This window comes from Colletotrichum lupini, chromosome 9, assembly GCF_023278565.1.
Source record: "Colletotrichum lupini chromosome 9, complete sequence".
NCBI lineage: Eukaryota > Fungi > Ascomycota > Sordariomycetes > Glomerellales > Glomerellaceae > Colletotrichum > Colletotrichum lupini.
In genome coordinates, this window is record NC_064682.1 from 692,612 (window position 1) to 718,424 (window position 25,813).

Consider the following 25,813-nt stretch of genomic DNA (forward strand, 5'->3'; position numbering starts at 1 on the left):
TCTGCCCGCGTCTGAATCTTACATGCTTTTCGTCCCAAACCGGAGACGGGATGACAACAGATCTTACTCCACGTGACTCGGACGAAGGCCGATTGTTTCTTGGCCGAGTCAGCTTTAGTTTCACGGCAGTATGGTACTTTCGTCCATCTGATGTATGTATTGTTTCTTGCAGTGAGAAGATTGTCAGGGTCAAACGGCGAGCAGATGAATCAATTCGGGTATCGGGATGAAGGATGCAATGATTCGAGAACACTGTTCTTCTTGGGGGGCATTGCGCTTCATCTTGCCAAACGTAGATGTCGGCCGTGCCGTGATAACCAGTTATTAGACGACTCGGCCGAGGCGATTCGGTGTGCGTGAGGGAAAAATGACGACCAGCTGCGGTGGCGACCGAAACAGCTTGAAACCTTAGTCAGCAGGCTCAACGTCCAGGGAGAGACAAGGTTATGCCTGAGGCTGAAGCTGTCTAGAATGGAGCAGTAGGTAAGACCCCACCCCACACGACGGATCACCCCCTACGACAGATCACCTAATTCGGTACAATTCAGTCAAAAACCACTAATTCTACCTACTTCATTTTATGATATTAAAAATATATAAAAGATACTTTTAGATATATAATATATAGTTTTCTTACTAAGACAAATTTTATAAATTATAATCTATTATAATTATTAAGATATTATCAAATGAAATATAACATTTTTTACCATATAAAAATACGATTTCTAACTTTATGAAAAATAAATAAAGCTAAGTATTTTAAAAGACTATAACTTTCCAAATATTTTTCTAAGCTTAAATATACTATTTTTGGCATTATACTAATTACATAAGCTTAGGAAATTCAAGTTTTTATAAATACTACTTATTATAATATAACTTAATATTTCTATATAATAATACTTATATTACTAATGAAAAACTATTTATACCAGTTCAATTTAAATCTCTTAAAAATAATCAACTTTAAAATTTTATTTTTTCCAATAAATAAAAGAGTTATATAATAAAGTATAATGTTAGTATTTGTATAGAAATTACTAGTAAACACTAACATTTAGAAGCATATTTTAAATCTAATATTATCATATAATATAATATAAAACGATTTTTTCTAAATATCTTTCTATACTAATTATATTTTTTTATAGCTTGTCTATTTTTTAAAATATTTATTTTTTAATTATTTATATATATATGGAATAGCGGTTTTGGCTGAATCTGGCCGAATTGGGTGATCTGTCGTAGGGGGTGATCCGTCGTGTGGGGTGGGGTCTTACCTATAGAATGGAAAGAGTCAGCGGGGGATAATCCGAGCTCCACGAGGGATAGTGCGAGTTAATCCGAGAGCTCGTGACCGGGGCAAAGGGGAGCCGTTGCTGGAAAGCCAATCAAACCGTTACCGAGTGGAGACCCTAGGCCCCTTGATCTTGGTCCGTTCAGAGTCGAATCTCAATCGGATGGGATTCTGGGTCCAGGCCCAGAAACCACGTTTAGTGTCGTATCCAGCAGGCGAACCTCTGCGCGTCAATCCCACGCTGGGAAAAGCGTAGATTCAAAGGCTGGCATTTGGCATGTCTAGGTGCCATCGCGCATGTCTTTCTCCAACTTGTCTCCAAAGTGGCAGAAAAGCTCTAGCCTCAAGTAGCTTCCCGTAGCTCGCACGCCAACGCCATGCCCGCGGCCCCCTAACCCATCCGAATTACTAGGTATGGTAGATGACGCCGCTGGAACTGCCTCACAGTCTACGGAGTACAACTCGTTAGAATCAAGTTGATCAGCAGGAGTGGACGAGACAGAAAGGCTGGAGCCAGCATGCCAGCAAGTCCTGTACGGCCAATGGGCCACGAGCCTGTGAGTAGTTGAGAGAGTGGGCATAAGAGCTGAAGAGAATGATGAACATTAATGAACATCATCATGGATCTATGGGCTAATTATTTGCCAGACGGAACGGCCAAACCCCTTTCTGCTAGTCTCCGCTATTGCGTATTGCCAACCCTCCTTTGCCTCCCTCGGTCGTATCACGCGTATGGGATTTGCGCTTTCCAACTGCGCATCAGCCTTTTCTGCATGCCGCCTATTCGGATCGTCTTGTGTTGTTCCTGCAACATCCCACTTTTGATTGTCCGTCTAGCTTATGGCTTCAATGGGAATCCAAGCCGACTTGCGACACCAATGACGCTATTTCCCTCCCCTTTGCTTTCTTTCTTTCTCTTCTCCATCGAATGTGGCTATCCACAGTGTCAAAAGATCCGAGACGGTGAACGGAAGCTAGGAAGTTTGAAAAGTTGCATAGGGATCGTCGTCTGGCCGTACCACTTTTCTGAGATATTCTTGGGAGTTGGCAGAATTGGCCGAATGGTTGTATCCGTTACTGCGTAGGTATCCATACGACGCCCCCACCCCTCCCAAGAAGTCCTTCCCCTCTCCCTGATGACCCCAAATCCCTCCCCTTTCCCATCAATTTGTTCTGAACCCGCGGACGGGCGAGCCCCATGACAGACTGTGCCACTCAACGGTCTCGAACATGGATACGGGATATTACGTACGCGGCCTTGCTTCCGGGTACCTACATTTTTCTCCTGCGGCACTCCATTGGCGATGGCACCTCGCCAGGCTCGCACCTATTTTCCTTGCTGACTTCCGCTTCGCTCACCACACCCCTGGGCCCCGGTCCTTAGTCGTGGCTGTTAAGTGGGGTTCCTTTTCGAAGTTGTATGGATTTTCTGGGATGACAGGCATGGCAGCTGTTCCAGTTCCAGCCCGCTCCCGCTTCTTCAATCCAATCTTGGTGTTGCTGCGCTGCAGCAGCAGCAGCACATGCAGCGTCACCGTGCCGGGATATTGGATAGGTGAGACGGCAAAAAGCGATTCAGCCAACAACCACCACCTGGCTTAAGGCCTAGGTACACACACCTCGGCTACGAGATACTCAGCTGAGCGCTATTTCCGAGCTGACTCTCTCGCTAGGTAGGCGCTGGAACGCTGGCTGGCACGAGCTCGGTGGTAAAAGTCTGGAAACTCTTGTTGCCGAATAGAAACGAATCGGGGGAAAAAAAAGACGCACACAGCACAGCTTGGTCCTCTATAAGGAACCTGCTGATGTTGCTGATGGAGGTGCACCGTGTAGGGTGATTGGATGCAGCCACCATCCCGCAATGGAAGGCCTGCAGCAAGTGCAGTGCAGCCAGCCTGCAGGGAAAAAAGTCACCTACCTATGTGTACCCGAAGAGATGGGATGCCAATTGTTTGGCGTGTGTTGTGTGCCTCGTCTCATTCGTCTCACAAACACGGAACGAGATAAAATAGGGAAGCAAATGAAAAAGTTAGATAGGACGAGCGCGGAGTACCCCAGCAGCTAGGTTTTTGGCTGTTGCTGCGACATGACGCTCAATTAGGAGGTTAAATTGGAACGAGATTTGTGACCATCGGCGAACCACCTCTCACACAGCACGAGCATATCCTGCTGGTAGATGATAGAGTGCCGTGATGTGAGGTTAGATAGATGAGCAGTATAGATTACCTTAGGTAGTAGAGAAACCGCGGGTAGATAGTAGATAGAGGCATGCCGCATGATGGGAACTAGAGGAAGTCGGCGCCATCCATCAATCCCCTCCCGCTTCGGGTTCGCAGTTGACGTTTTGTGGGGTCTTTGCGAGGCGCAGTCGGCGACGCCAAGGGGAAACTTCCGTTAGCCAAGAGGCTGGAGCCTGGCCATTGGATGATTACGGTGTTTCCCGTTTTCGCAGCTTGCTGCTTGCTGCTTCCTGAGTTTGCGTCTGGTCGTTCCTGCCGTCTTTTCTGCTCCATACCTCGGTTTGCGGGATGGCCCCACTTGGCCACCCGTCCATCATCTTTTTGTTGCGTTTATTCCGGATTGTAACATGATGTCTGTCCTTCATCAATTAATCTCCCGCGGGTATCCGTACGTTGAGTTCGTTATCAACGGTGGGTCATAGGACTTGGAAGATCAAAGCACGTTCGCATTTCGAACGGATACTATCGCTAGACGAGCTTGCCAACTTGTGGCTCTTCAAGTTCCGAACCCCCCCTTGGCTTGCCATTGCCCAAGTTGCCCCTCCCTCCCCTGCGGCGCTGCCTTGACAGGCGCGCCATTTCCCTCGGGCCAATTTCGTCTGGTTCCGCCCCAACAGCTCGGCTCGCTAAATGAGCCACCACCTGGCACCACCTCGCACGGGGAAGGAAGGACCAGGGAGGGGCAAGCGACCAAGGTGGATGGGGTTCAATGGGACCGCGTACAGTAGCCGAGGGAAACAGTTCCCTTTGAGGTCTTGCGGCTTGCCAAGTTGCCATGTGCAATCAGAGGTCAAAGAAAAACCAAGAAAACCAAGAGACGAGGCAATGGGATTGGGCCAAAAGATTCAAACAGCCGCTCCAACCAAGACTGCGACACACACACACACACACACACACACACACACACACACACACACACACACACACAAACCAGGCCAAGGCTCCCCCAAGACTAAGGTAGAGAGAGTCGAGACATGGTGGGAGGTCTAGCCAGAGCTTGAGCGGCATTTCCAGAAACATTCTATCGCATGTTCAAAACTTGGGTCAAGTTTTGACTCCAGACTCTCCTCTCACTCTCCCACCCACACTTGCACTTGTCAAGTCAAGACTCAACCATGGAGACGGATCTGCCGTATGAGGGGTTCTCGGTTCTACACTAGTCAAGACTCAAGAGTCAAGGCTCGATGGGAGAAAAGGACATTCCCAGCACAATCGCCACACTCCTAGTCTCTCCCGTCTCTCTCAGAGCAGGTGCCGTCTTTGTGTCAATGTGTCCTTGGTGTCTCTTCGCGGGACGGTGGAATTGAGTTTCAAGGGTCCTGGGTCCTCGTCCCACTTGTTCTCCATTCTTTTCTGGCGCGCTTCCCACTCAAGACGCGTGTTCTTGGGGGTTCTTGACTCTTGCCAACTTGTTTTTCTTCGCTCTTTCCTTTCTTCCACTCTTTGCGAGGTGCGTGGTGCGAAATGCCAAAGTGTCTGTGTGCGGCTGCCAAGTCTTCGGAGGGGTGCACTTGCTTGGTCTTGGTCTTGGTCTTGCCTAGTCTTAGCCTGTTGGAAAGTGACTTGGGAAGGAGTTTAGGTGAATGAGGGAAAGGGCAACGCGAGGCCCCAGAAACCTGGAAGGTGCAGCAAGTCTAGAGAATGGAGAATTGGGCAATTGCGCTGCAACAGTTTAGCCTGCGGCGCACTTGCACCCGCGTACTGAAGTGCGTACTTCCTGCCAAGGTGGTCCCGCCCCTCCGTATCGAGTACGGTCATTCCTTCCCTGCCAAGCTACCTATTCACCCACTCAAGGGCCCCCAAGGTTTGAATAGTGGAAGGTCCCAAGGAGCTCTTCTCTTTCCTCGGTTTTCCTCAGCCGTGTTCCGGTGACCGTCACGGTTCCCCATGTCGACCGTGATGGATGTGATGTTCAGGTAATACGCGCACTGCGCACCGCTCACCACCCGCGCACTTCGTACCGTCTTCGGGTCCAATGGTAGGGAGGCAAAGACAAGGAATGACCTTCCAGAATGGCAGAATTCACCGCCTTCTCCAACATTGGAAAAGTGCCTGACTTGAGAAGGACCCCAATATTCATCGTTTCAGCCTTTCAGGGTCCTGTCAAGGCTCCCACTGCCCAGCCCAGGCCCCCCCGCCGGCGCAAGGTCAACCGGTGTCAATCAGATAAGCTCCTTCTCCCTTTTTCTTCTCTAATTATTTTCTCCTTCCATCCTCGCTCACCCCGGTACACGCCCATTTCGTTTGATTCTCGAGTCTCACTCTCCGTAAATCTCTTACAATTGCTTCAATCTAGAGTCATTCGTCTGTTATTCTCGTCTGCTATCCGCCGTGTGCTGAGGCAAAGGCAAATGGCCAATGCATAGTTGCACCTTGCAGAGCCCAGCCCCCATTCTCCAGCAAGCCCAGTGGCCCCAAGCTCCCAAGAGGCGAGAAAGAGAAGAGCAGCAACGCAACAAGCTGCGCCCCCGGGGCTAGCGAAAGCGCCAACGGCCAATTTACTAGATTGGATCAGGGGGGGATTCGGGAAACAAGATTGGCAGATGGGGAGGGGTGTGGCCTGGCCGTGAATGAGCTGGGCGCGTCCATTTCCATTCTGTCAATCTTTTTTTCTTTGCAAACTTGCGCGTATGTGTCCATACTATTATTTGTACGTATTCGTACCTGCGTACCTCTGTGTACCCATACGAATACTCGCTGTCATTCATTCTGCCCTGCATTTTCAGCGTCGAATCTCATACACACAGACATTTTTGTTTGTTTAGCTTTCTCCTTACCTGTTCATACCTCTTTCATTTTTACTCACTCACCACATGTCTGATTGCCATGTCCACACAGCTACGCCATCGCGCATACAGACCCCCAGAGTACCTTGCCTACACCACTTTGTAGGCACAGCAATCCGATACCTTGGCTGCAACCACAACCACCACAACCTGGCTGATGTTCGGTTCCTTGTTGTCTTGGCGGGACATCTGGGAGTGGGAAGCTAGTCGGGCAGATTGGAAAGACTACTTTCTTGCATCTCAATGATGAGAGAGAGAGTCTCTCCATCGGTTTCCCCCTCCGCCCCCCTGCACCATGTCATGTCTCCATGTCCACAGTTTCTCTCACCCTTGGCCCATGGTATGGCCCATGGCATGGCCCATGTCCCATCCTAATCCCAATCCCCCATATCCATCCCGTCCCCATCCAGTCACTTGCACCTCCCACAAGAACCCACGCGCACTGTTTCGACCTGCCTAAATCGAAGACAAGCTGTCCTTGACCGACGGTAGTCTCTCACACTCACACTATGAGTAGTAGCGACACCAGCAGCAGCAGCAGCAGCAGCAGCCCGCACACACTTGTGGCAGTGGGCTGACTCTTGGTGGTGAATCCAAGAAACCAAGTGGGTGTGGATGCAATGGGAAAAAATGATCCACAAATCTTTTGAAGAACCACCTTACCTCGCCTCGCTCCACGCTCCACGCTCCACGCACTGCACGACCTGCTTGCTCCTCGTTACTCGTAGTCTCGTACGGGGATGAGCCACGGGGTATACGGAGTAGGTACCGTACCGTCCCTGGCATCTTTGCCGCCGCCGCTTGCTTCGTCTCGTCTGGTGTACTTTCTTGGTGGTGCTTTTGCTGGTGCTGGTTGTTGCTCTTTCTCTCTCTCTCTCTCTCTCTCTCCTGGATGGAGCTGGTTTGCGGCTTGCCTGTTGCGCTGCTCCTTTCCATCCACGTTTCTTCTCACGTTCTCGTCTCGTCTCGTCTCTCCTCCTCCCCCCAGTATCCGTATCCATCCATCCATCCATCCATCCAGTATTATCCCATTCACCTCACACCCCCCGTCGCCCTGTTACGTTGGCCCGTTGTCCCGTCTGCCCGTTTCTTGTCTCTCCCGTCCCTCTCTCTCTTGACTCTTGCTCGTTTGTTCTGCCCTTTATCCAGAGCCTGCCCCCCCTCCATCTTCCTAATTCCCAGGTCATGTCCATGTCGTCTGTTCTCATCTGAAAATGGCACGAGTGTCGACTGCTTCGCCTTTGCCGTAAATTCTCTTTCTCGCCATCTCGAACCGAACGCTGTCCGACAGGGTCCTGAAGCTTTCCTGTCACCGCGCATCTTGCCTGCCGCCAGCCAGCCCACCCCCCCAAGCAAGCCAAGGTCGATAATACGTAAATACCGCATCGCCCACCTTCGACCAACCAGTTCGTCCCCGGCGCATCACCATCACCTACCCAGGTTCACCACCGAACCGACTCTTCCCTTTTCTTCTTCCTACCCTCTTGCGACTGGACCTCAACTGCCTGTTGACCTTGTACGCAACTGTGTGGCGATAATTTGAGTTCGATTGGGGTTTTGTGTTCGTTGGGTCAAGTTCGACCGCACCTTCCCTTTCTGCCTTCCCGCAGTCACCCTCTCGAATTCACCACGTTGACGAAACCTCATCACCACCACCCACCAAATAAGAAATCGTCGATCCTTCTTTTTTCGACGAATCCGAAATTTGGCTTCACAGCGCAAATTTTGAATCGAATAACGAAACGATCCATACAATTACGAAAATGGATCGTGATAGCAGAATCATCACCCCCCGCGAGGTGGAGGGCATGATTGCAGATGGACGCACAATTGTCATTCTTGACGAAATGGTTCTTCGCCTCGACGGGTGGATGGGCAAGCATCCTGGTGGCCAGTTGGCTATCCTGCACATGGTTGGGAGAGATGCGACCGACGAGATCAAAGTGTAAGAGGCTCGACTTACCTTCCATGTCCAATTAACCTTTGGGTGCATCGCATCTGCCCCCCTCCCACCATCTTCAGCTTGAGGCTGAGAACCCCCTCCGAATCTGGACCCTTATGCGGCGTGCCCCCATCATTCCCGCGGGTTCGGATAAATAATCTGAAAAGGGGTGGGACGTCGGGAAAAAAGAAGCATCCGGGAATGCGAAAGCGACCGAGATATAATCAGCAGTCTGGTTAAGCTTATTTTCCCACATGGTTCAAATGGTGGGAGAAGGGGGAAAGGGCCAATTAATATTTCGGATTCGCTGGACATTCGGACTCCGTTGTTGATGCGTTAAGTGGAATTAGTGTGCTGACATATCGCTTTTGACAGGTACCATTCGGCTGCCACACTCAACACCATGAAGGCCTTTCGGATCGGCCGGAAACCTGCGGGTCCCTGGATCAACATGACACCACCAATTAGGGGCGGCGTCTACACCAAGCAAGAGACCACAACACCCGCATCTGCACCCAACGCTGCCGGTGCTACTGCAGATGATGCCACGGACGCTGCCGTCGACTGCCCCTCGTCCGATCTCGATGAAGATGACTCCGCCGACGATGCCGTCTCCGATGTATCTGGCGGGAGCTCCCGCACGTCCCTGACTTCCGAATGCAGCAGTGCAGAGGTCGAGACCAAGCCCGAGCCCCAGACTGAGACGGGCATTAGACGTCGTCTTGCTGCACCTGCAGACCCAACCGACGATGCCCTCGCCGCCGGCCCCGGTCTGTCGGGCCGGAGCCGCATGACCGCCGACCAGTACACCGAGTGGTCCATCCAACAGAACATCAACAAGGATCTCGACGAGTACCCTTCTCTCGACCCTGCCGTTCAGCGCGATATCCAGGAAAAGTACCGCCTGCTCCATGAGCGTATCAAGAATGCTGGTCTTTACGACTGCCCCTACTTGGACTATGGCAAGGAGATGTGCAGATACTCGACTCTGTTCGCCCTCTTCCTCACTGCTCTGCACTATGAGTGGTACATGACCTCGGCCTGCTTCTTGGGTCTCTTCTGGCATCAGATCATGTTCTCTGCCCACGACGCTGGACACGGAGCCATCACCCACAACTTTACCTTTGACACCCTCATTGGTCTCTTTGTTGCCGACTTCTGCTGCGGCCTTTCTATGGGATGGTGGAAGAGCAGTCACAATGTCCACCATCTCATTACCAACCAGCCTGTAAGTCTTCCATATTATCCATCACGTCTCGATCTACGTAACTAACACGCCTCAGGAGCACGATCCCGATATCCAGAACGTCCCTCTCTTCGCTACCTGCCCTTCTTTCTTCAAGTCCATCAAGTCGACTTACTACGACGGCTTCGTCTTCGTCTGGGATGCCGCTGCCGACGTTCTCGCCAAGTACCAGGCGTACACCTACTATCCCGTCATGGGCATCGCTCGCTTCAACCTCTACCTTCTCTCCTGGCTTCACGTCCTGTCCCGCAGATCATCCTCCCTGGGTGCCTCCAAGGCCTGGTGGATTCGCCCGACTGAGATCGCCTTCATGGCCTGCTTCTGGTACATCTTTGGCTGGCGTCTGATTCTCAACACTCTTCCAACCTGGCCCATCCGCATCGCCTTCGTTCTGGTCTCTCACATTATCACTATGCCTCTGCATGTTCAGATTACTCTGTCTCACTGGGGCATGTCCACCTCGGACCTTGGCGAGTCCGAGTCCTTTGCCCAGCGCCAGCTTCGCACCACCATGGACGTCGACTGCCCCGCCTGGTTGGATTTCATCCACGGCGGTCTCCAGTTCCAGGCCGTGCACCACCTCTTCCCGCGCGTCCCGCGGCACAATCTCCGCAAGGCGCAGGTCTTTGTCAAGGAGTTCTGCAAGGATACCGGCATCCCATACTCCATCTTGGGTTTCGTTGACGGCAACAAAAAGGTCATTGGAAGACTCGAGGAGGTCAGCGATCAGCTACGTACACTTCTCAACTGCCAACAGTTTATGGCGGAGACGGGCGAGAGCGCCCTGCATTAGACACAGCATCAATGCATTGTTCCGGCGTTGGAGGGTTATTTTCATAGACTAGATAAAAGCTGTCTGCTGTCTTAATGTTCAACTGTTCATATATTCATTCTACGACATGACCTTACACATATTGTCAACTGTAGTGAAATTTCCTAGGGTGACCTCATGTTGACCACCGTCCAATACGGTACGGTGCAGCAGTAACAACCGCCCAGACTATTTCCAGAACTGAAGAAACGGAACCACGTGGTGATCGAGATGACATTAACATCACCCAGATCGCTGGCTCTGGGAAACCTGCACACGCCAGAGAGTCTAAACTATTCTCCGTATGGAATCCACTGATGTGATCACCCCCGGACTGACGACGTTGAGACAAAATTAAAGAATGGATTGTGGCCTGACCACCCTCCTAAGACCGGGTACGGACCGTACGGATGTAATATGCAAGGGGGAACACGGAAGCATATCTGGCCTGGGCTTGGCTGGGGCTCAAGAGGAGGTGGAGGAAAGGGGGAGATGGGTAAATGGGGGATCGAAGAATCGAGATATTCGGACTTTGGAGAGGAGATTGTTGAGTCCGAAGCTAAGGTAAGGTTGTGTTTTCTGGTGGATACGCCGGGGTAGCGCTGAGTAAGTGGTGCGGACTGCCGGTGCCGATTCCGGGAGGGCCGGGCTTGGGGTCGGGGAGATGGGCATATGTAATGCCTTGTTTACCCTTCTGTCTGGCTCTTTTCCTGTGTTTATTTGGGGATCCTACCTGAGATGCCACATTCCTGGGTGTCCTGGGTTGAATTCATGGTCCCGGCTCTGGAGGGTTGACGGGACGCTTCGTCAAGCACCTACACCAACGCCCACTCCGCCAACTCGCCCTCGTCATCAGGCCACGCTTCTCCGTCCATGACCCCGTCGACGACCGCATACCCGACGACTATGTACCCCCCGCTCCCCCTCGACCGAACGACGAACGGGACATCTAGCCCCGAAAAGACGCAGATCTCATCTCCCGGCTGCGGCTCCGAAACGCAGAACCCGAAGTGGTTGTGAGTGGTGAGGAACATACAGCCCGAGCCCACGGCCGCGGTGATGTTGCCTATCTTCAACCAGGCGGGCGGTGTCTGCGACGCCACTGCCTCTGCGAGTGCTGAAGGTGTGGAGACCGCGGTCAAGGAGGCGGCGTCGGGTTGCGTTCGTGGGTTTGCGCGGAGGATGCGCACGAGGAGGGCCTGGATGCTGCGAAAGGTTTGAAGTGCGTTTTCTTGAGTTTCTTTGCTTGCGTCGGTGGGCGGCGGTGACAAGATGTCTGCGAGGAAGGCCTGGGAAATACGTCTGGCGTCACTCACCCAGGCGATGAATTCTTCCTTCTTGTCTGCTAGGACAAAGGATAGGTCGAACAATGGGAGTTTGGGGCTGATCCTGTCGCCTACGCGCGCGACGCTCCTGCCTTTGAGGTAGAGCGTGTGTGCGTCGGGTGAGAATCTGTAGGAGGGTTTGCTGCTGCGGGAGGAGGATGAGGGGACGTCGAGGAGGATTCTGCCGTCTGTGACTTGTTTGTCCCAGTTTAGGGCCCAGGAGGGGAGGTCTGGGACGGGGGCGACATGAGTGCTTGTTGCTGAAGTTGATGTTGATGGTGACGGTGGTATCGATGTGTCTCCTCCATCGAGGAGGAGGAGATGGGTGAGACTGTCCTGTCCCAGGATATGCTGCCTCGTCGCCTCACGGTAAACCTTTCCTACGGGATCCGTGTAGTCGACCGCTACTTTTCCAAAGGTCTCTGGGAATATAGAACGAAGGGCGTAGATTTTGTCGCGAGGCTCTGTCGACTGTAGGTACAGTAGCATTCTGATCTGGTAGACGTCCAACTTCCCGCGGCGCGCAGCAATCTCCGCCGCTTCTCGCTGCTCGTCGGCATCTGCGGCCTTCACAGCAACATCCGCAGTAGTAACAGTCGTAGTAGAAACGTCCCTGATGATTTTCCGACGCATGTTGATGGCGAGCTGGTTCGGGTCCGGGTGACTTTTGTGGGCGTCGCCCCAGTTCTGGAGGATGGTGGAGAGGGCTTCGCCCCCGCCGTCGAGGCAGAGGATGAAGGCATTGCTGTAAGTTGCTTCCTGGAGGGTCCAGACGCGCAGCCAGTAGGGTGCGCGTTGGATTTTGGAGAGGAGGATTGGGTCTAGGTCTGTGATGGGGGCGTCAGTGAGAGGACGGGAGGTATTTTTTTCTGCAAAAGCGGTGTAAGTCAAGACGCAGGGTTGGATCTCCCACGCTTCAGATTTACGTTCTGCGGCGGCGCTCACCTCGCTTCAGATCGTCCTTCACCCTCGGAACACCCTTGTACAAAGCAAGCACCGAAGCAGGAGCCCACTCGTTGCCGAGCCAGACAAACACGTACTTTGCCTTTTCGTAGAGTTCCGCCATCATGCCGACCTGGACGCTCTTCTCGTCGTTGGAGGATTGGTTGATGCAGACGGCGTCGACCCATAGTGAGAGGTCGCGAATGCGTGGGCCGCGGAGGATGGTGAGGACGGCGGCGCAGTTTGGGGTTATCATTAGCGGGGGTTGTTGGATTTGCTGGGCGTGATTGGAAGTTGCTGTTGTGATGGTGGTAGTGTTTACTACTCTCAGGGGGACGTTTGAGGGTTCGCCTCCCCAGGTGTAGGAGAGGGCTGCGTAGGAGACTGGGTTGTCGAGGGAGGTTTCTTCAAACGAGCATTTGAGGGGGGAGGATTTATCTGCGGTGTTGACGAGGCGGATGAGGCGGATTGATTTTGGGGTGGAGAAGGGTGTGTATTGATACTGAGCGGCCATTGTTGAGTTTCGCTGTTGATTAGTGATAGTCTGGTGGTCGTGGTGGTCGCGATCACGGTGGTAAGAGCCCAGGAGCTGGTGCATGACTCTCACGGTGTCGATGATAGCGGCAATAAAGATTGCTTTCCGGAGAGATTCGCCCAGACCGAAACTTAAAAGCATATAAGCCGCGACTGGCAAACGAGATGATGTGTTGTGATTGTGTTTTTCATCAAGACCATGAGTCTTGATGTTTAGACCCAATGGAGAGGTTGTCAGGAGGCTATCACGTGGGATCTGCCAAGCGGCGGAGATTCAGCCGCACTTTTCAGCTGCGACTTGATGATTGCCAACCTAGGCTAAGTGCCCTGAATTATGATTCCTTGGGTAACATTGCCGAACCATCGCTGCGATGGACATTGTCAACTTCACTCAGCTTGGTTATCCTTGTGAAAAGTACTTCATGCAGAAGGAGATTCGGATACTTTGTGGATTCTGAGTGCATTTGCGAGCATTCGTCCCCATGAATATAGCAGCAAGTTGGCAACATCAACTTTCTTGCGGAAGTCTCGATGACGACAGGGAAAGCAAAGTTCGCAAGTAAAATCCCGGATCTCTTGGAAATCGATGGCTTGGAGAAGCCTAGTTGCTCCTTCAAAAGTGCAAGTGACTGGAAATTTCCGGGCGAGACAGGAAAAAAGACGTAAAGGACACGGGCGTCTAGAAATTATCAATGGGACATGGGGTACTCAGTCTGAATGCACAAGAGTCCGCTTCTCTTGCAATTGTTTTAGTCGCTTTAGCAGAAATATAGCGATGCAGGGGAGGAAACACTGAAGTTTGTGTCCTCGACACCAAGAGTGAAATGTAAACATATGCTCAACCTGATCGGCTATTGACAAGTCAACGATGAGGTGGTCCACGAACAAGAAGCAAGGCTTAAACCGAACTAGATTGGTATAGTTGTTCAGGATATTGAACGCAGGTGTGGCATTGTGTAGGATTTTTGACTTGCTTGAATAGCCAATACTACCTTGTCTGTACGGAGGTGGGTAGGCGTGGTCCCCTTATCTATCATACATGTTGGTTGTCTCTACCCCTGTTCAACTACTATAACGTCGTATTTCGATAAATAGAAGTGCTATACATACTCAGCTATTTGAGAGTCGTGTTGTTCTACCTTACGCAACAGCAATCGAGCACGATAATTGGCACCTGAGGTCCTACATCAAGAGCTGAACTTGAATGGATCTGGCCGAACTCGCTAAACTTCGTGGCCGTATGCACACCTTTCATACTTTGGAAGTCTTCAGAACAACTGAGCACCCTGAGATTGTGAATGACCCTATCAGGAGACAGTTGCTACGCGTTTCTGGCCGGCTCAGAAGAAAACTGAGAGAAGTCCTACTGCAAGAAACTCGAATCAGTTTTCCTTGACTTCAGACGAATTAAGCATGCCTGCGTATGCATGTGAAGATCCAAGAGTCTCGAAACGAAACGCCACCAGGTTTGATACCTGTTTCTCAATGGCGAAGCTGGAGTCTGACTCATGGCGTCACAGCGGCTTGACATTTTTTCACAGAATTGATCAATTCTCGTGTTGGTGCTTTCAGCCTTCTTCGTCTGCTCAAAATCGAGAAGATTGTCGACGCATGTACATCAGCACTTTCTTATGCTCGCCAGATTCCAGATATCACTCTAGTCACAGAATTATACCACTTCGCTTTGACACGCGGAGATAGACAAAAGCACCTCGGAGCTGCCGCGACTAGCAAAGTCGGCTTACAATGCGGGCCCCACAGCTTCAACGGGGACTGAGGAGCGCGAGTGTGACAAACCCCTGGCCCTACCTTACCAGTGACTTACACGTAATTTATCCGCAAGCCAAGAAACTCAGTTTCCATCAGCAATGCTAAGTCAGGACATCCAGTTGATCCGAGTTCGCCGCGAACACCGGGGCAGAAGCCAGATCCGCACCCAAGCCGGGAGCTAGGGTCGGTTCTGAGCAGGCGTGCCGCGTAGATCAAGAAGTGAAGGCTATCGTGCAGAGAACTCTAAGCGTAAGATTACTTACTTAGATGGCGAATCTTTGAGCTTGTATGATGGATCCTCGTGATAGAGTAGGAGCCATGATGGAAGATGCAATATATTGGATCTCTACAGGTGATCAAAGATAATAGGGACGGACGCCCCAGTTGGATATGCCCGCGTATGCCAGTATGTTATACACTCGAGTAGATGTAAAGTTGGTAGCATCAAAGCTCACGTACCGAGCATTCGGGCTCGCTGCGAGCGATTCGGTGCAACGCCCGAACTAAGGTCTCCTGTCTGGAAGTTATTACTCTGCTACATGGGACGGAGATTGGGTAGTTGACTTGACACCTACCTGAGCTTTGAGCGATGTAGCCGTCGGCGAGTGTGGGATGCGTGGATAGTTGTCAACGACTAGATTAAATCTGATTCGTGTATATAATGCCGCTAGAGTAGGTGACCCTCTGAGGCGATGCATCGTTAACGATAGAGTTTTGCGAACCCCTTTTTCTGTTACAGGAGGAAAGTTTAAATCGCGCTTGTTCGGTAAACTGTGGGAAGGAAACACCAATTTGGGACAATTGGGTGCGATAGACACGGATTCATCCGTAGAAATATTGGCTCTCATCCCACTTTGCCGAAATAAAGGCCGGGCAGTCCCTGACAACCTTTCGGGTATCATGGCCCCCAAGTGCCCAATGCTCCATCCTCGACCGTTCGGTCCTTTCTTATTCTCCAATGTCCGCCATTGCTGTCGTTGTCCCCAAAGTTTCCTCCTGCACATGTCCTACTTGAGCCGCCTCTGATAGATAGATTAGATTGAGGCTACTGCCCGCAATTGCTGTCACACCCAAAGCCCCTTGCATATAGTCACAGTGGCCCCTTTAGCCCCTGAGGAAATCAACCAGTGAACCCCGAAAGCTTGTCGGAATACTCCAGATGGATCCTCATGGGGTCTCCGAACCCAATTTGACGGGTTGAAACAGTTTGATGATTTTAGAGTCTGTTCGGTTTCGCATGGGACGGTCATGCTGTTCATCAAAAGTATATAGCTCGACGTTGCTGCCGCTGGGGACTTCAGATGATTCTAGTTCGGCACAAGCTTCGCTTCTCTCAACTTCAAGTCACTCCTTTTTGACCTTCTTCGCACTTTGTTGACCAACTCAGCATCTGCACTTTGCCCGTCATGGCGCTTTCCATTCTTTCCGCTACTCTTCTTCTCGCCAGCCTCGTCTCCGGTCAGGCGCCTGGCAATTCTACCGATGAACACCCCAAGATCGAGACCTTCCGCTGCACCGTCAAGGATGGTTGCCAGAAGAAGACCAACTACCTCGTCGTCGACTCAAGTCAGCATCAAATCAAGACTTCGAGCGGCGTGAGCTGCCTGACCGGCAACAACCCGCCCAACTCCACTGCCTGCACCACTCCCGAGGAGTGCGCGACCAACTGCCACATCCAGGGTATCGCCGACTACAGCACCAAGGGTGTCACTACCCACGGCACGGACATTCGTCTGACCATGTTCAATGCCGACAAGCAGAAAGTCTCTCCCCGCATCTACCTGTTGGAGGAGAACAAGCAGCGCTACGAAATGATCCAGCTCACCGGATCTGAGTTCAGCTTCGACGTCGACATGGTCAACTTGCCCTGCGGCATGAACAGCGCGCTGTACCTGTCCGAGATGCTTCCGGACGGTGGCAAGAACACAAGCTCATTGAACAAGCTTGGTCCCGCGTGGGGCACCGGCTACTGCGATGCGCAGTGCTTCAAGACGTCCTTCATCAACGGAGTTGTGAGTCCCCTCTGTCTCCCTGCCCGACACTGTGCATTACTAACACGAGAATCAGGGCAACTTTGACCAAAAGGGCTCTTGCTGCAACGAACTTGACATCTGGGAGGCCAACTCTCGTGCAACTCACATCGCGCCTCACCCTTGCAGCCAGCCCGGCCTTTACAAGTGCACCGGCGAGGAGTGCGAGAAGGCTGGCGTCTGCGATAAGTCCGGCTGCGCCTGGAACGCCAACCGCGTGAACGTGACCGACTTCTACGGCCGCGGTGCCGACTATAAGGTCGACACTACCCGCAAGTTCACTGTCGTCACACAGTTCCCCGCCCAGAACGGCAAGCTCAAGGAGCTCCGCCGCATGTACGTCCAGGATGGCAAGGTCATCCAGAACAACGTTGTCAACATCGAGGGACCCCCGAAGATCAACTTCATGAACGACGAGTACTGCCAGGCCACTGGTGCCTCCGACTTCATGCGGTTGGGTGCTATGGAGGTCATGGGCGGTGCCATGTCGCGTGGTATGGTTCTGGCCATGAGCTTGTGGTGGGATGACTCGACCTTCATGTCGTGGCTTGACCAGGGCAACAATGGCCCTTGCAACGCTACTGAGGGTAACCCCTCGGTTATCACCTCGATCGTGGCCAACCCTGAGGTGACGTTCAGCAACATCCGCTTTGGAGAGTTGAACTCGACGATGAACATGAGGCTTTAGGCTACATGTTACCACCACATTAATTGAATAACTAGCCTCCTGAACTTTCGTTTACATTATCTTGATGATCTATAGTGAAATAGCCTGAGAACTGAGTGAGATTAATGCCGAAGCATAAGAGACTTTCGAAATTTCTCACATTATACCTCCGTCTCATTGACGCGATAGGCTTAGCACTTCTTTGTTGACCCAATGATCTCAGCAGCTTGCTCTGCTAGAGCATAGACAGCCACTTGTAGGTTGGCCGAAACGGAGACAGGAAACACTGAAGTATCAACAACACGAAGACCCGAAACCCCAATCACGCGCAAGTCCGTATCCACAACAGTACCCATGGAGGCTGTGCCTGCAGGATGGTAGCATCCCCTGTGATATGTGTTAGAAGAAGTTGTCTTCATCCGCAGGAAGGCGTCACTTACCCTGCCATCTCGCGCACCCGGGCATCGATCTGCTCGTCTGTGGAGTTCAGTGTCAATGGCTCTGCCGCCAGCTCGCCCGCCACCACCTCTCTTCCTATAATCGTTTCATCAGAAGTCAGCAACTTGATGTTGCGTCTGATGGTCTCCCTAGCAGCATAGCGGTCGACGTTAGTACCCAAGAAATTGGGATCGATGAGTGGTGCATCCTTGATATCGGAGGATTGGATAGTGATAGAACCTCGGGCAGAGTTGATAAAGACAACCGAAATCATCAAGATGGCTGAACCATCCGCGGAAACCCCCGAGTACTGAAGCAAGTGTGATGAATGAGCGCGATCTTGCTTCAGCAACGGATGTATAGCGGGATCAGGGACCGATCCCTCGTCTTCGGCAATGGCAATAGCTAGACCTTCTTTCTCGAGAGAAGTGACCGTCATGAAATCGATGAAAGCCCCTAGTGCGTATTGAGACTGGTTGAAGACGGGATTGCCGGACTCCTTGGCGTATCCTGCTGATGCGTTCTTCAATTGCCAGATCGTAGGGATCAGAACGTGATCGTGGAAGTTCCGGCCAATCGCTGGTTGATCCAGAAGGACGGGGATACCAAACTTCTCCAAGGTATCCGCGGGACCGATGCCTGAAAGCATCAGGATCTGCGGCGTGCGGTACGCGCCAGCAGACAGAATGGTCTCTCGTCCCAAAAGATCGGTCCCGTTCTCAAGCCTAATTCCACGAGCGACGAGATGACCATCCTTTGGATGCTTCTCCACCAGGACTTTGGTGACCAAGCTATCGGTCAGAACCGTAATACCTTTGAGAGAGTAAACGAGCGAAGCAAGTTGGCGTTTTCCTTGGTTCCTGTTCTCCTGAAGGTCTGCAACACCAAGGTTGTTTCCGGCATTGTTGTCCAGCTGAGGGAGTGCATCGATTCCAAGCACTTTCCAGGACTCGAGTAGGGGTTCGCGGAGAGGGAAAACGCGACCGGTGGATCCTGGTGACTGAACCTTGACAGGGCCAGTGTGCCCGTGAGAAAGGGGGTTGGTGAAGTTGTCAAAAAGCGACTCAGTCTTCTTCATGTACGGAAGTTGACCTTCGTAACTCCATCTTTGGTCGCCAACTCTCTCGGCCCAGATGTCATAGTCAACCTTGTGACCGCGGGCCCAGGCAGCTTCTTAGTCGTTAGATGACCCATGCCAATTCCGCAAAACAGTTGAGCTTACCCCCATTGATAATGCCAGCGCTTATACCCATACAAACAAATCAAATATGAACCTCATATTTGATTGTTTGGCTGATTTCTCGCGCTATATTTGATTGTTTGACTTATTTGATGAATATTTGTTTAATTTGCCAGAATTTTCTATAGCCCGTTTAGAGGTGTGAATGGTGCAGTGGATTCTGCGCCGGAGCCGCCGAAATTTTTTCGGCGGGCCCACTTTAATACCGGAGGTCCGGTGTTCGAATCCGGGTCCGGGCGGCCCCTTTTTTACCGTATTTTCTCGGTATATTATTGGTATATTCGGGCCCACCCTTAGATTCTAGATTTGATCAAATATACTAAATATATGGGCTAGAATATTTGATTGTTTGACTTACTGAAATTCCTATATTTGACTGTTTGTTTGACTTATTTGTTTGATTGATTTGAATGGGTATAAGCGCTGGATAATGCTACCACCTCCGAGTCCCTTACCGACGGGCGATAGAATCTCCCGGTTGTCAAGATGGGTTTGTGGAACAGAGGAGAACCCCCAGTCGTATTCGCCACCGATGGCATTGTTCATGTCAATCCATTCGATGTTCTCGACGGCATGGGTGTTGGTGCCAGCTTCAACGAGCAGGATTCTGAGGGTTGGGTCCTGTTGAAGCAACCTGTTTGATACCACGGAACCGGCGATGCCGCCTCCGACTACAATACAGTCCCAAAGAGTCATGTTGCTCGCTTTGTATCTTGAGTCGCAAAGAATCAGACTGAAAATGAGAGAAGTGAAAGATGGGCAGTCATTCGCGGGGCGACGTGGGTAGGACTGGGCGGGACATAATTAATACATGCTGGTAATGCCTTGGAGCTGTTAATGAATGACAACGTGTTATCGCTGGCGAGCTTTTAACCCGGCCTTGTATCTCGGTTCGGCTCCTAACCTTGGTTCGCGACAGAATAATACTGGATACCAAATTTCAGGTGCAGATATCGAGAATTCCGCACGTACGAGGCCCACTGAGACTTGCTATCCCATCTAACCTCAACTATCTTTTCGCGCAGGGGCAATGGGCGGGCCGGCTTGATGCATGTGCTCTGCTGTTGGTACATTCAGGTTGGCTGTTGGACATCACAGCGGATTTTTGCCACCATGTCAACTATGGAAATAAGGTTCCACTATCCTGCATTATGAAGCAAAAGATACACGGCGGTTGAATACCACATTAGTTTGAAGAACCTGAAGCTTGGGACACGCAGCTTCGTGTTCGCCGGCGATGATTGCAAGCATATCTCCAATCGGAGTGCCTGTCATGCATGGAACAACGGACTCCTTCCGCTACAAGAATCTAGCAAACATGGTCGGGATCCAATGTGGCAGAACCCCGTGTGTTGATTCAATAGCCGCGTTCCGCAGCAAACTGTTCCGAATTGTTGTTGGTGAAGAGTTTCTGGCGAGAGCCCTTGGCATCCCCTTATTGCCCATGTCGTAACCTGGCATCAGGTACGGAGTTGCCCGTCAACGCCCGTGAGAATACATAGTACGTGAAGCTGTGCCTCTTCCTTTGAGTGGATTATAAGACACTAGACAAGGGGAAATGTTTGCTTCAGTTTGCAACTTGCCGTAATGGGTAAGGTCCAGGTGTCTACACTATGCGGTTGGTTCAAGGTTACAGTCGGATTCGTAGAATTTGGAACCGTAACCTCCTGCCGACAGGGGCCTGAGCGAGGTTTCTAGGATATTTCACTTGATTTTGTTGGTAAACTGCGTTGGTTGCGTGATGTGGTGATTCTGTCGCAAGGGACCGATGAACGATAACGAGAGAAAGGCTTGATCCATGGAAGAGGGGTCGCTTCGAGATAATGACTGAATCTTGTCGATGTGAAAAAGAAATTTGTCTTGGCAACCTCGGTTCGAGGCCGCAAGGTAGAGAATGGAACGAAAGGATCAGAGGCCCCTCCAAGAACAACAAAGTCAAGCAGTAGATCTCGCTGGATCATCTCCGTGTACCTGGAGCGGTCCTTTCTCATTTTCGTCACTTGACAAGTATCTATATTTCAAAATGGACGCGGTTTTGCCCATCTTCTTCGAACTCCGAGAAGAGTCTCCGACCCTGATTACAGACAGGTATCCGCCATTAACCCGCGATGGAGCCTCACTGGTTTTGACAGCGTGCATCATGATGGTGCTGACAACGCTATGGACGATCATGAGGTTTATTTCTCGTCGCATAACGGGAATATCTTTTCATATGGAAGATTACTTCTATTTCTCTGGGCAGGTATGTCACCGGCAAGAACGACTGTATCTTTGGGCAAGAACTCACCCTACAGCTTCTCTACTACGGTGTTGCAACGTGCTTTATTCTAGGTAGGAACGCTCATCTTGTCATCCAACTCGAAAACTAAAGCGGCTAATGCATTTGTGATTAGGAGTTATCCTCGGCGGTGCTGGCCATGACGTTAGCGTTCTGGATCCGAACCTTCACATTTCGCACTTCGTCAAAGTCTTTCTGGCAGCACAGGTTTTGTACGCTAGCGAGCTCTTGGCGATCAAGCTCAGCATTATAACCTTAATGCAACGCATATTTTCGCAGAGCAGCTCATGGTTTCGTGCAACAAGTTGGGTTGCTGTTGGCCTGTCATGCATATGGGCGCTCTATACGGCCCTTCTTGGCTTCGTCATCTGTCAGCCGATTCAAAGTGCTTGGGACATAAATGTTACGAAGACTGGCTGCGGGGACTATACCTTGGCTTTCAGTGCAGTTGCCATCTTCGATATCATCACCGACATAGTCATTGTGGTGCTTCCCATCAAGGTTGTCAGTGGTTTGCAAATGGCTAGAGCCCACAAAATTGCTCTTTGTGTGGTATTCGGAGCAGGTTTCATGTGAGTAGACGCCTTAAGTTGTGTTTCACCATGATGATTGGAGCGCGTTTTATTTACCGCTCAACCCGGATCATTTGAACTCCTCATGCGAGTCACGGCAATCATCGTTTGCTGACCTGAGCTTGGCTTGAAGCACGATAATCTTCTCGGGCGTCCGCCTCTACTACACCCTTACCGCAGACTTCGTCAACATCACTCGAGGCTTTGCTTCTGCATCAATAAGTGGAGTACTCCAATCAGGCATTGCTGTCATGGTAGCTTCAAGCCCTATGCTTCGCCCGGTGTTTGACCGAACTATCGTGCGATGGTTGAGTTTGTCCATTCGCAGTAGTGGGCGCACAAAAGAAACTGCACCTACGGCATCGCAAGGACATATCGTCAAGAGTAGTAAATCTAGTCAGCTCGGAAGCCATCGTCGCGGGGATGGCTTCAAGCAAATGTCTGATAGTGACGAGAATCTCAGCTGGGAGATGCAGGGGTTAGGTAATAGGGCAAATTGTAGGACCGGAAGAATATCACAGGCTCAAATCTCTGCTGGAACAGTCTCGCAGCCTGCAAGTCCTAGATCTCCGACTCCAGACAGTACTGGAATAGCTATTACGCGGACAGTAGCTGTGGAAAGACATAATGTGGGAAGAGGCAGCCTTAGCTAAAATAGTGAGGCCCAGAGAGTTCGATGAGAGGAAACCCCTGACTGTTAACATGATATGTTGTAGATCATAAGAGAAAGTCATTGAATTTCACTCACTCGCATATTCTTGCAACACTCACATGCCGGTAAGATTTACCTGCGAGCTTTACTGACTGGAATAAAATTTGGAAGGAAGACTTGCGAGGTAAAATGGTCATCGAATAGAATATTGGCTGAGCACGTTTTATTCGGCCTGCATACTATGTCGCTTGATATGAATACGTGGAAAAGTCTCTGGACGTTATTCATAGATCTGATATCGCCGCTACGATTTATTCGTGAGCCTGGGCAGACTGGGCATACTTTAGGTACCGAATATCTATGAGCTGTACATGACAGAGCAGAAGATTTAGATCACACTATATTGTTACTGGCGGTGAAATGGTAAAATTCTTTGTTCGGTGTCCTTCCTCTTGAACCACCTGGACAACTGATGCCAATTTCAAACTCAGACAAACGTGGAGTTCAAGTAGACATGCGGTATGTAAGCAACAGAGGTCTACCCAATGTGTTTAGTGAGTGATCTGAAGACTAGGACATTAAGTCGACCCACCCCCTTTTGGCCACCCCCCCTTTTAGCTACCCTATTAGATATAATATTAAAATATCGCTACTAACTATACTTAATTAATTAACTATCTTTTATTACTATAATAATATAATTATTATCCTACTTAAGTAATTCGACCTTTATAAATTAAGATTAACTAAATAGTTACTAAAGTCTTTTTAAGCTTTTTATATATTTTGAACATTTACGAACTTAGTATTTAGGTTTATTAATATACTCTTTTTTTATAACTTTAATTAGTTAACTTTAGCTTTTAAAACTTAAATATAGTACTAAGATATTACTAAATAATAAGCCTACTTATTAAATATTTTTATTATTATTTTAAATAGTAATTATTAAGTATTATAATTTAGACTAAGCTTTAGAAATAACTTTAATTAATTATAGAGTTTATTAGCCTTTTTAGGAGTTAACTAGTAAATAATAAATATTACTAATACTTAGTTAATAGCTTTTCTAATATTACTAAATACTTACTTAGTATTTACGGTCTTTTTAATTAGTATAATTAGGTTAAATAAGATTATGAAATTGATAAGTAATCTAACTATATTAAAGGGATATAATTTGGATACTTTCTATTTACTTTATATATTTAATAATATTAGACTAATTAAACGAGCTTTTTAATAATAGTAAATTTATTTATTATATTCTTTTTACTAAGCTCTTTTTATACTTAGACTTGTTAAGTTTAAAAATAGCTATATTTAATAGCTAGAGGATATAAGAAGTATATAATAATAAAAATAATAAATAAACGTTATTTTTATAATATTCTCTAGCACGTATAGCTTTAACGAGGTAATGCGGGATATTCTTATAAAGAATATAAAAAGTGAATATTCATATAGAAGCAAGAATATATGAATATAGGGGATATAAGCGTATATAAAAGAGGTTTTTGTAGTAAAGAGAGTAATATAGTTAAATTACTATATGAGAAGTTGCTTGCTTAACGAAAGGTCTAGGTAGGCAAATACACGCCTACATATAGGCATAAAAACCTCCTACTAGAATATTCCATTGCTTATTAATTATGATATAATTAATAAGCGTATACGTAAGTGAATGCGTAATCGTAGTACGTAATTCCGCCTCGAGTAAATTCCAGATTATTCAGTTACCTTCCAGTACTTTCCATTGCTCACGTAAGCTTATATAAGCAGTATTGCTTACATAATCAATACCTATAATAATCTACAGAAATCGTAGATTAATATGGTATATAGTTTGCTTACGTAATATTGATAATAAGGCGAATGATAAGGTAAACAAAGTTACCTTCGTAACATATTCTTATATAAATTCTATTATTATATAACTTTTATAACTATTTAGAACTAATAATCGAGGCTTATTAAGTATACTAAGCCCCCTAAAAAGGGGGGTCTTAGTTTATAATAAAAATACTATTTTTAACTACTTAAGGGTAATCTTATTAATTATTTAGCTATTATCTATTATTATAAATTCTTAATTGGTATAAGGGTTAAGTTTAAGTAGAAATTACTATTATTATACAAACTTTCCTTTATATATAATTAGTAGTTTAATAGCTTAATTATTAGTAAAAATATATTAAATTATAAATACTTAAGTACGTAAACTAAGCTCTTTTTTTTATATTATTATAGTCTTTATTATATTTAAAACTAGGCTATTAAATCCCTTACTTTTTAAAATACTAATCTTATTTATATTATATTTATTAACTTATTTAATATTATTAATTTTTAATATATTAAGTAATCTAAACTATAACTTAATTATATTAATAATAGCTCTATTTAAACGCCTCGAATTAATAATATAACTTTTCTAAACTTTACTTAATAAGTTCTTTTTTTAAAACGTATTTTTTTTTAAAAAGAATTTATATCTTTTTAAAATTTTAGAACTTATTTAGTAAATCTTTTAAACTATTTATAAATTAATATAATACTTAAATTATATTAAATACAAACTTATTAAACTAGTTAGTTTTCTTATTATAAAAGAAGCTTTTAGAGGTTTATAAATACTATTACCCTTATTTAATAACCTCTTTTATAATTATAAAAAGTTAATTTTAAAACTCCGAACTTAATCAAGGCCTAATTAATTAAAAAACCTCTTTTAATAACCTTAAGAGCTTAAATAACTTTATTTTTAGTATATAAGATTATTATATATTAATAAATAAGTATATAAAAAAGAATTATATTTAGATAATTTTTATAATTATTATAGTAGTTTAAAAATCGTGGGTAGGGTTTCAATGCGGTGGCTGGGATAGAGAAATGCGGTGGCCAAAAGGGGGTGGGTCGACTTACTGCGGCCCGGCGACCGTAGCATGATGTGTGTGGCAGGTAATATTCGGAGAATTTTATTGGCTGATAATTGAGCAGAAGGTGCTGCAGTGAGAATCAACAGCTGAGAGCAAAC

The 25,813-nt window shown here is 48.3% G+C and overlaps 7 protein-coding genes across 7 annotated transcripts; 5 read left to right on the forward strand and 2 right to left on the reverse strand.

Annotated features, from left to right (window-relative positions):
• Positions 1 to 1,908: 1,908 nt before the first annotated feature.
• CLUP02_16124 (uncharacterized protein) lies at positions 1,909 to 2,902 on the forward strand (the record flags this gene model as incomplete). Its single annotated transcript, XM_049295048.1, has 2 exons — positions 1,909 to 2,381; positions 2,506 to 2,902. 2 exons carry the CDS (start codon positions 1,909 to 1,911, stop codon positions 2,900 to 2,902), a joined length of 870 nt encoding a protein of 289 aa, XP_049152195.1.
• A 4,316-nt stretch (positions 2,903 to 7,218) lies between these two features.
• CLUP02_16125 (uncharacterized protein) lies at positions 7,219 to 7,869 on the forward strand (the record flags this gene model as incomplete). The annotated part of the gene is made up of 1 exon (XM_049295049.1): positions 7,219 to 7,869. The coding sequence occupies one exon, from the start codon at positions 7,219 to 7,221 to the stop codon at positions 7,867 to 7,869; it is 651 nt and encodes a 216-aa protein (XP_049152196.1).
• Positions 7,870 to 8,089: 220 nt separating this feature from the next.
• CLUP02_16126 (fatty acid desaturase) lies at positions 8,090 to 10,307 on the forward strand (the record flags this gene model as incomplete). The annotated part of the gene is made up of 3 exons (XM_049295050.1): positions 8,090 to 8,271; positions 8,644 to 9,496; positions 9,552 to 10,307. 3 exons carry the CDS (start codon positions 8,090 to 8,092, stop codon positions 10,305 to 10,307), a joined length of 1,791 nt encoding a protein of 596 aa, XP_049152197.1.
• An 833-nt stretch (positions 10,308 to 11,140) lies between these two features.
• CLUP02_16127 (HET domain-containing protein) lies at positions 11,141 to 13,190 on the reverse strand (the record flags this gene model as incomplete). Its single annotated transcript, XM_049295051.1, has 2 exons — positions 11,141 to 12,477; positions 12,596 to 13,190. The coding sequence occupies 2 exons, from the start codon at positions 13,188 to 13,190 to the stop codon at positions 11,141 to 11,143; spliced, it is 1,932 nt and encodes a 643-aa protein (XP_049152198.1).
• Positions 13,191 to 16,302: 3,112 nt separating this feature from the next.
• CLUP02_16128 (glycosyl hydrolase family 7) lies at positions 16,303 to 17,614 on the forward strand (the record flags this gene model as incomplete). Its single annotated transcript, XM_049295052.1, has 2 exons — positions 16,303 to 16,908; positions 16,964 to 17,614. The coding sequence occupies 2 exons, from the start codon at positions 16,303 to 16,305 to the stop codon at positions 17,612 to 17,614; spliced, it is 1,257 nt and encodes a 418-aa protein (XP_049152199.1).
• Positions 17,615 to 17,784: 170 nt separating this feature from the next.
• Positions 17,785 to 19,967, reverse strand: CLUP02_16129 (GMC oxidoreductase; the record flags this gene model as incomplete). The annotated part of the gene is made up of 3 exons (XM_049295053.1): positions 17,785 to 17,980; positions 18,034 to 19,201; positions 19,727 to 19,967. 3 exons carry the CDS (start codon positions 19,965 to 19,967, stop codon positions 17,785 to 17,787), a joined length of 1,605 nt encoding a protein of 534 aa, XP_049152200.1.
• A 1,327-nt stretch (positions 19,968 to 21,294) lies between these two features.
• On the forward strand, positions 21,295 to 22,774 carry CLUP02_16130 (uncharacterized protein; the record flags this gene model as incomplete). The annotated part of the gene is made up of 4 exons (XM_049295054.1): positions 21,295 to 21,446; positions 21,514 to 21,602; positions 21,665 to 22,121; positions 22,255 to 22,774. The coding sequence occupies 4 exons, from the start codon at positions 21,295 to 21,297 to the stop codon at positions 22,772 to 22,774; spliced, it is 1,218 nt and encodes a 405-aa protein (XP_049152201.1).
• Positions 22,775 to 25,813: the final 3,039 nt, after the last annotated feature.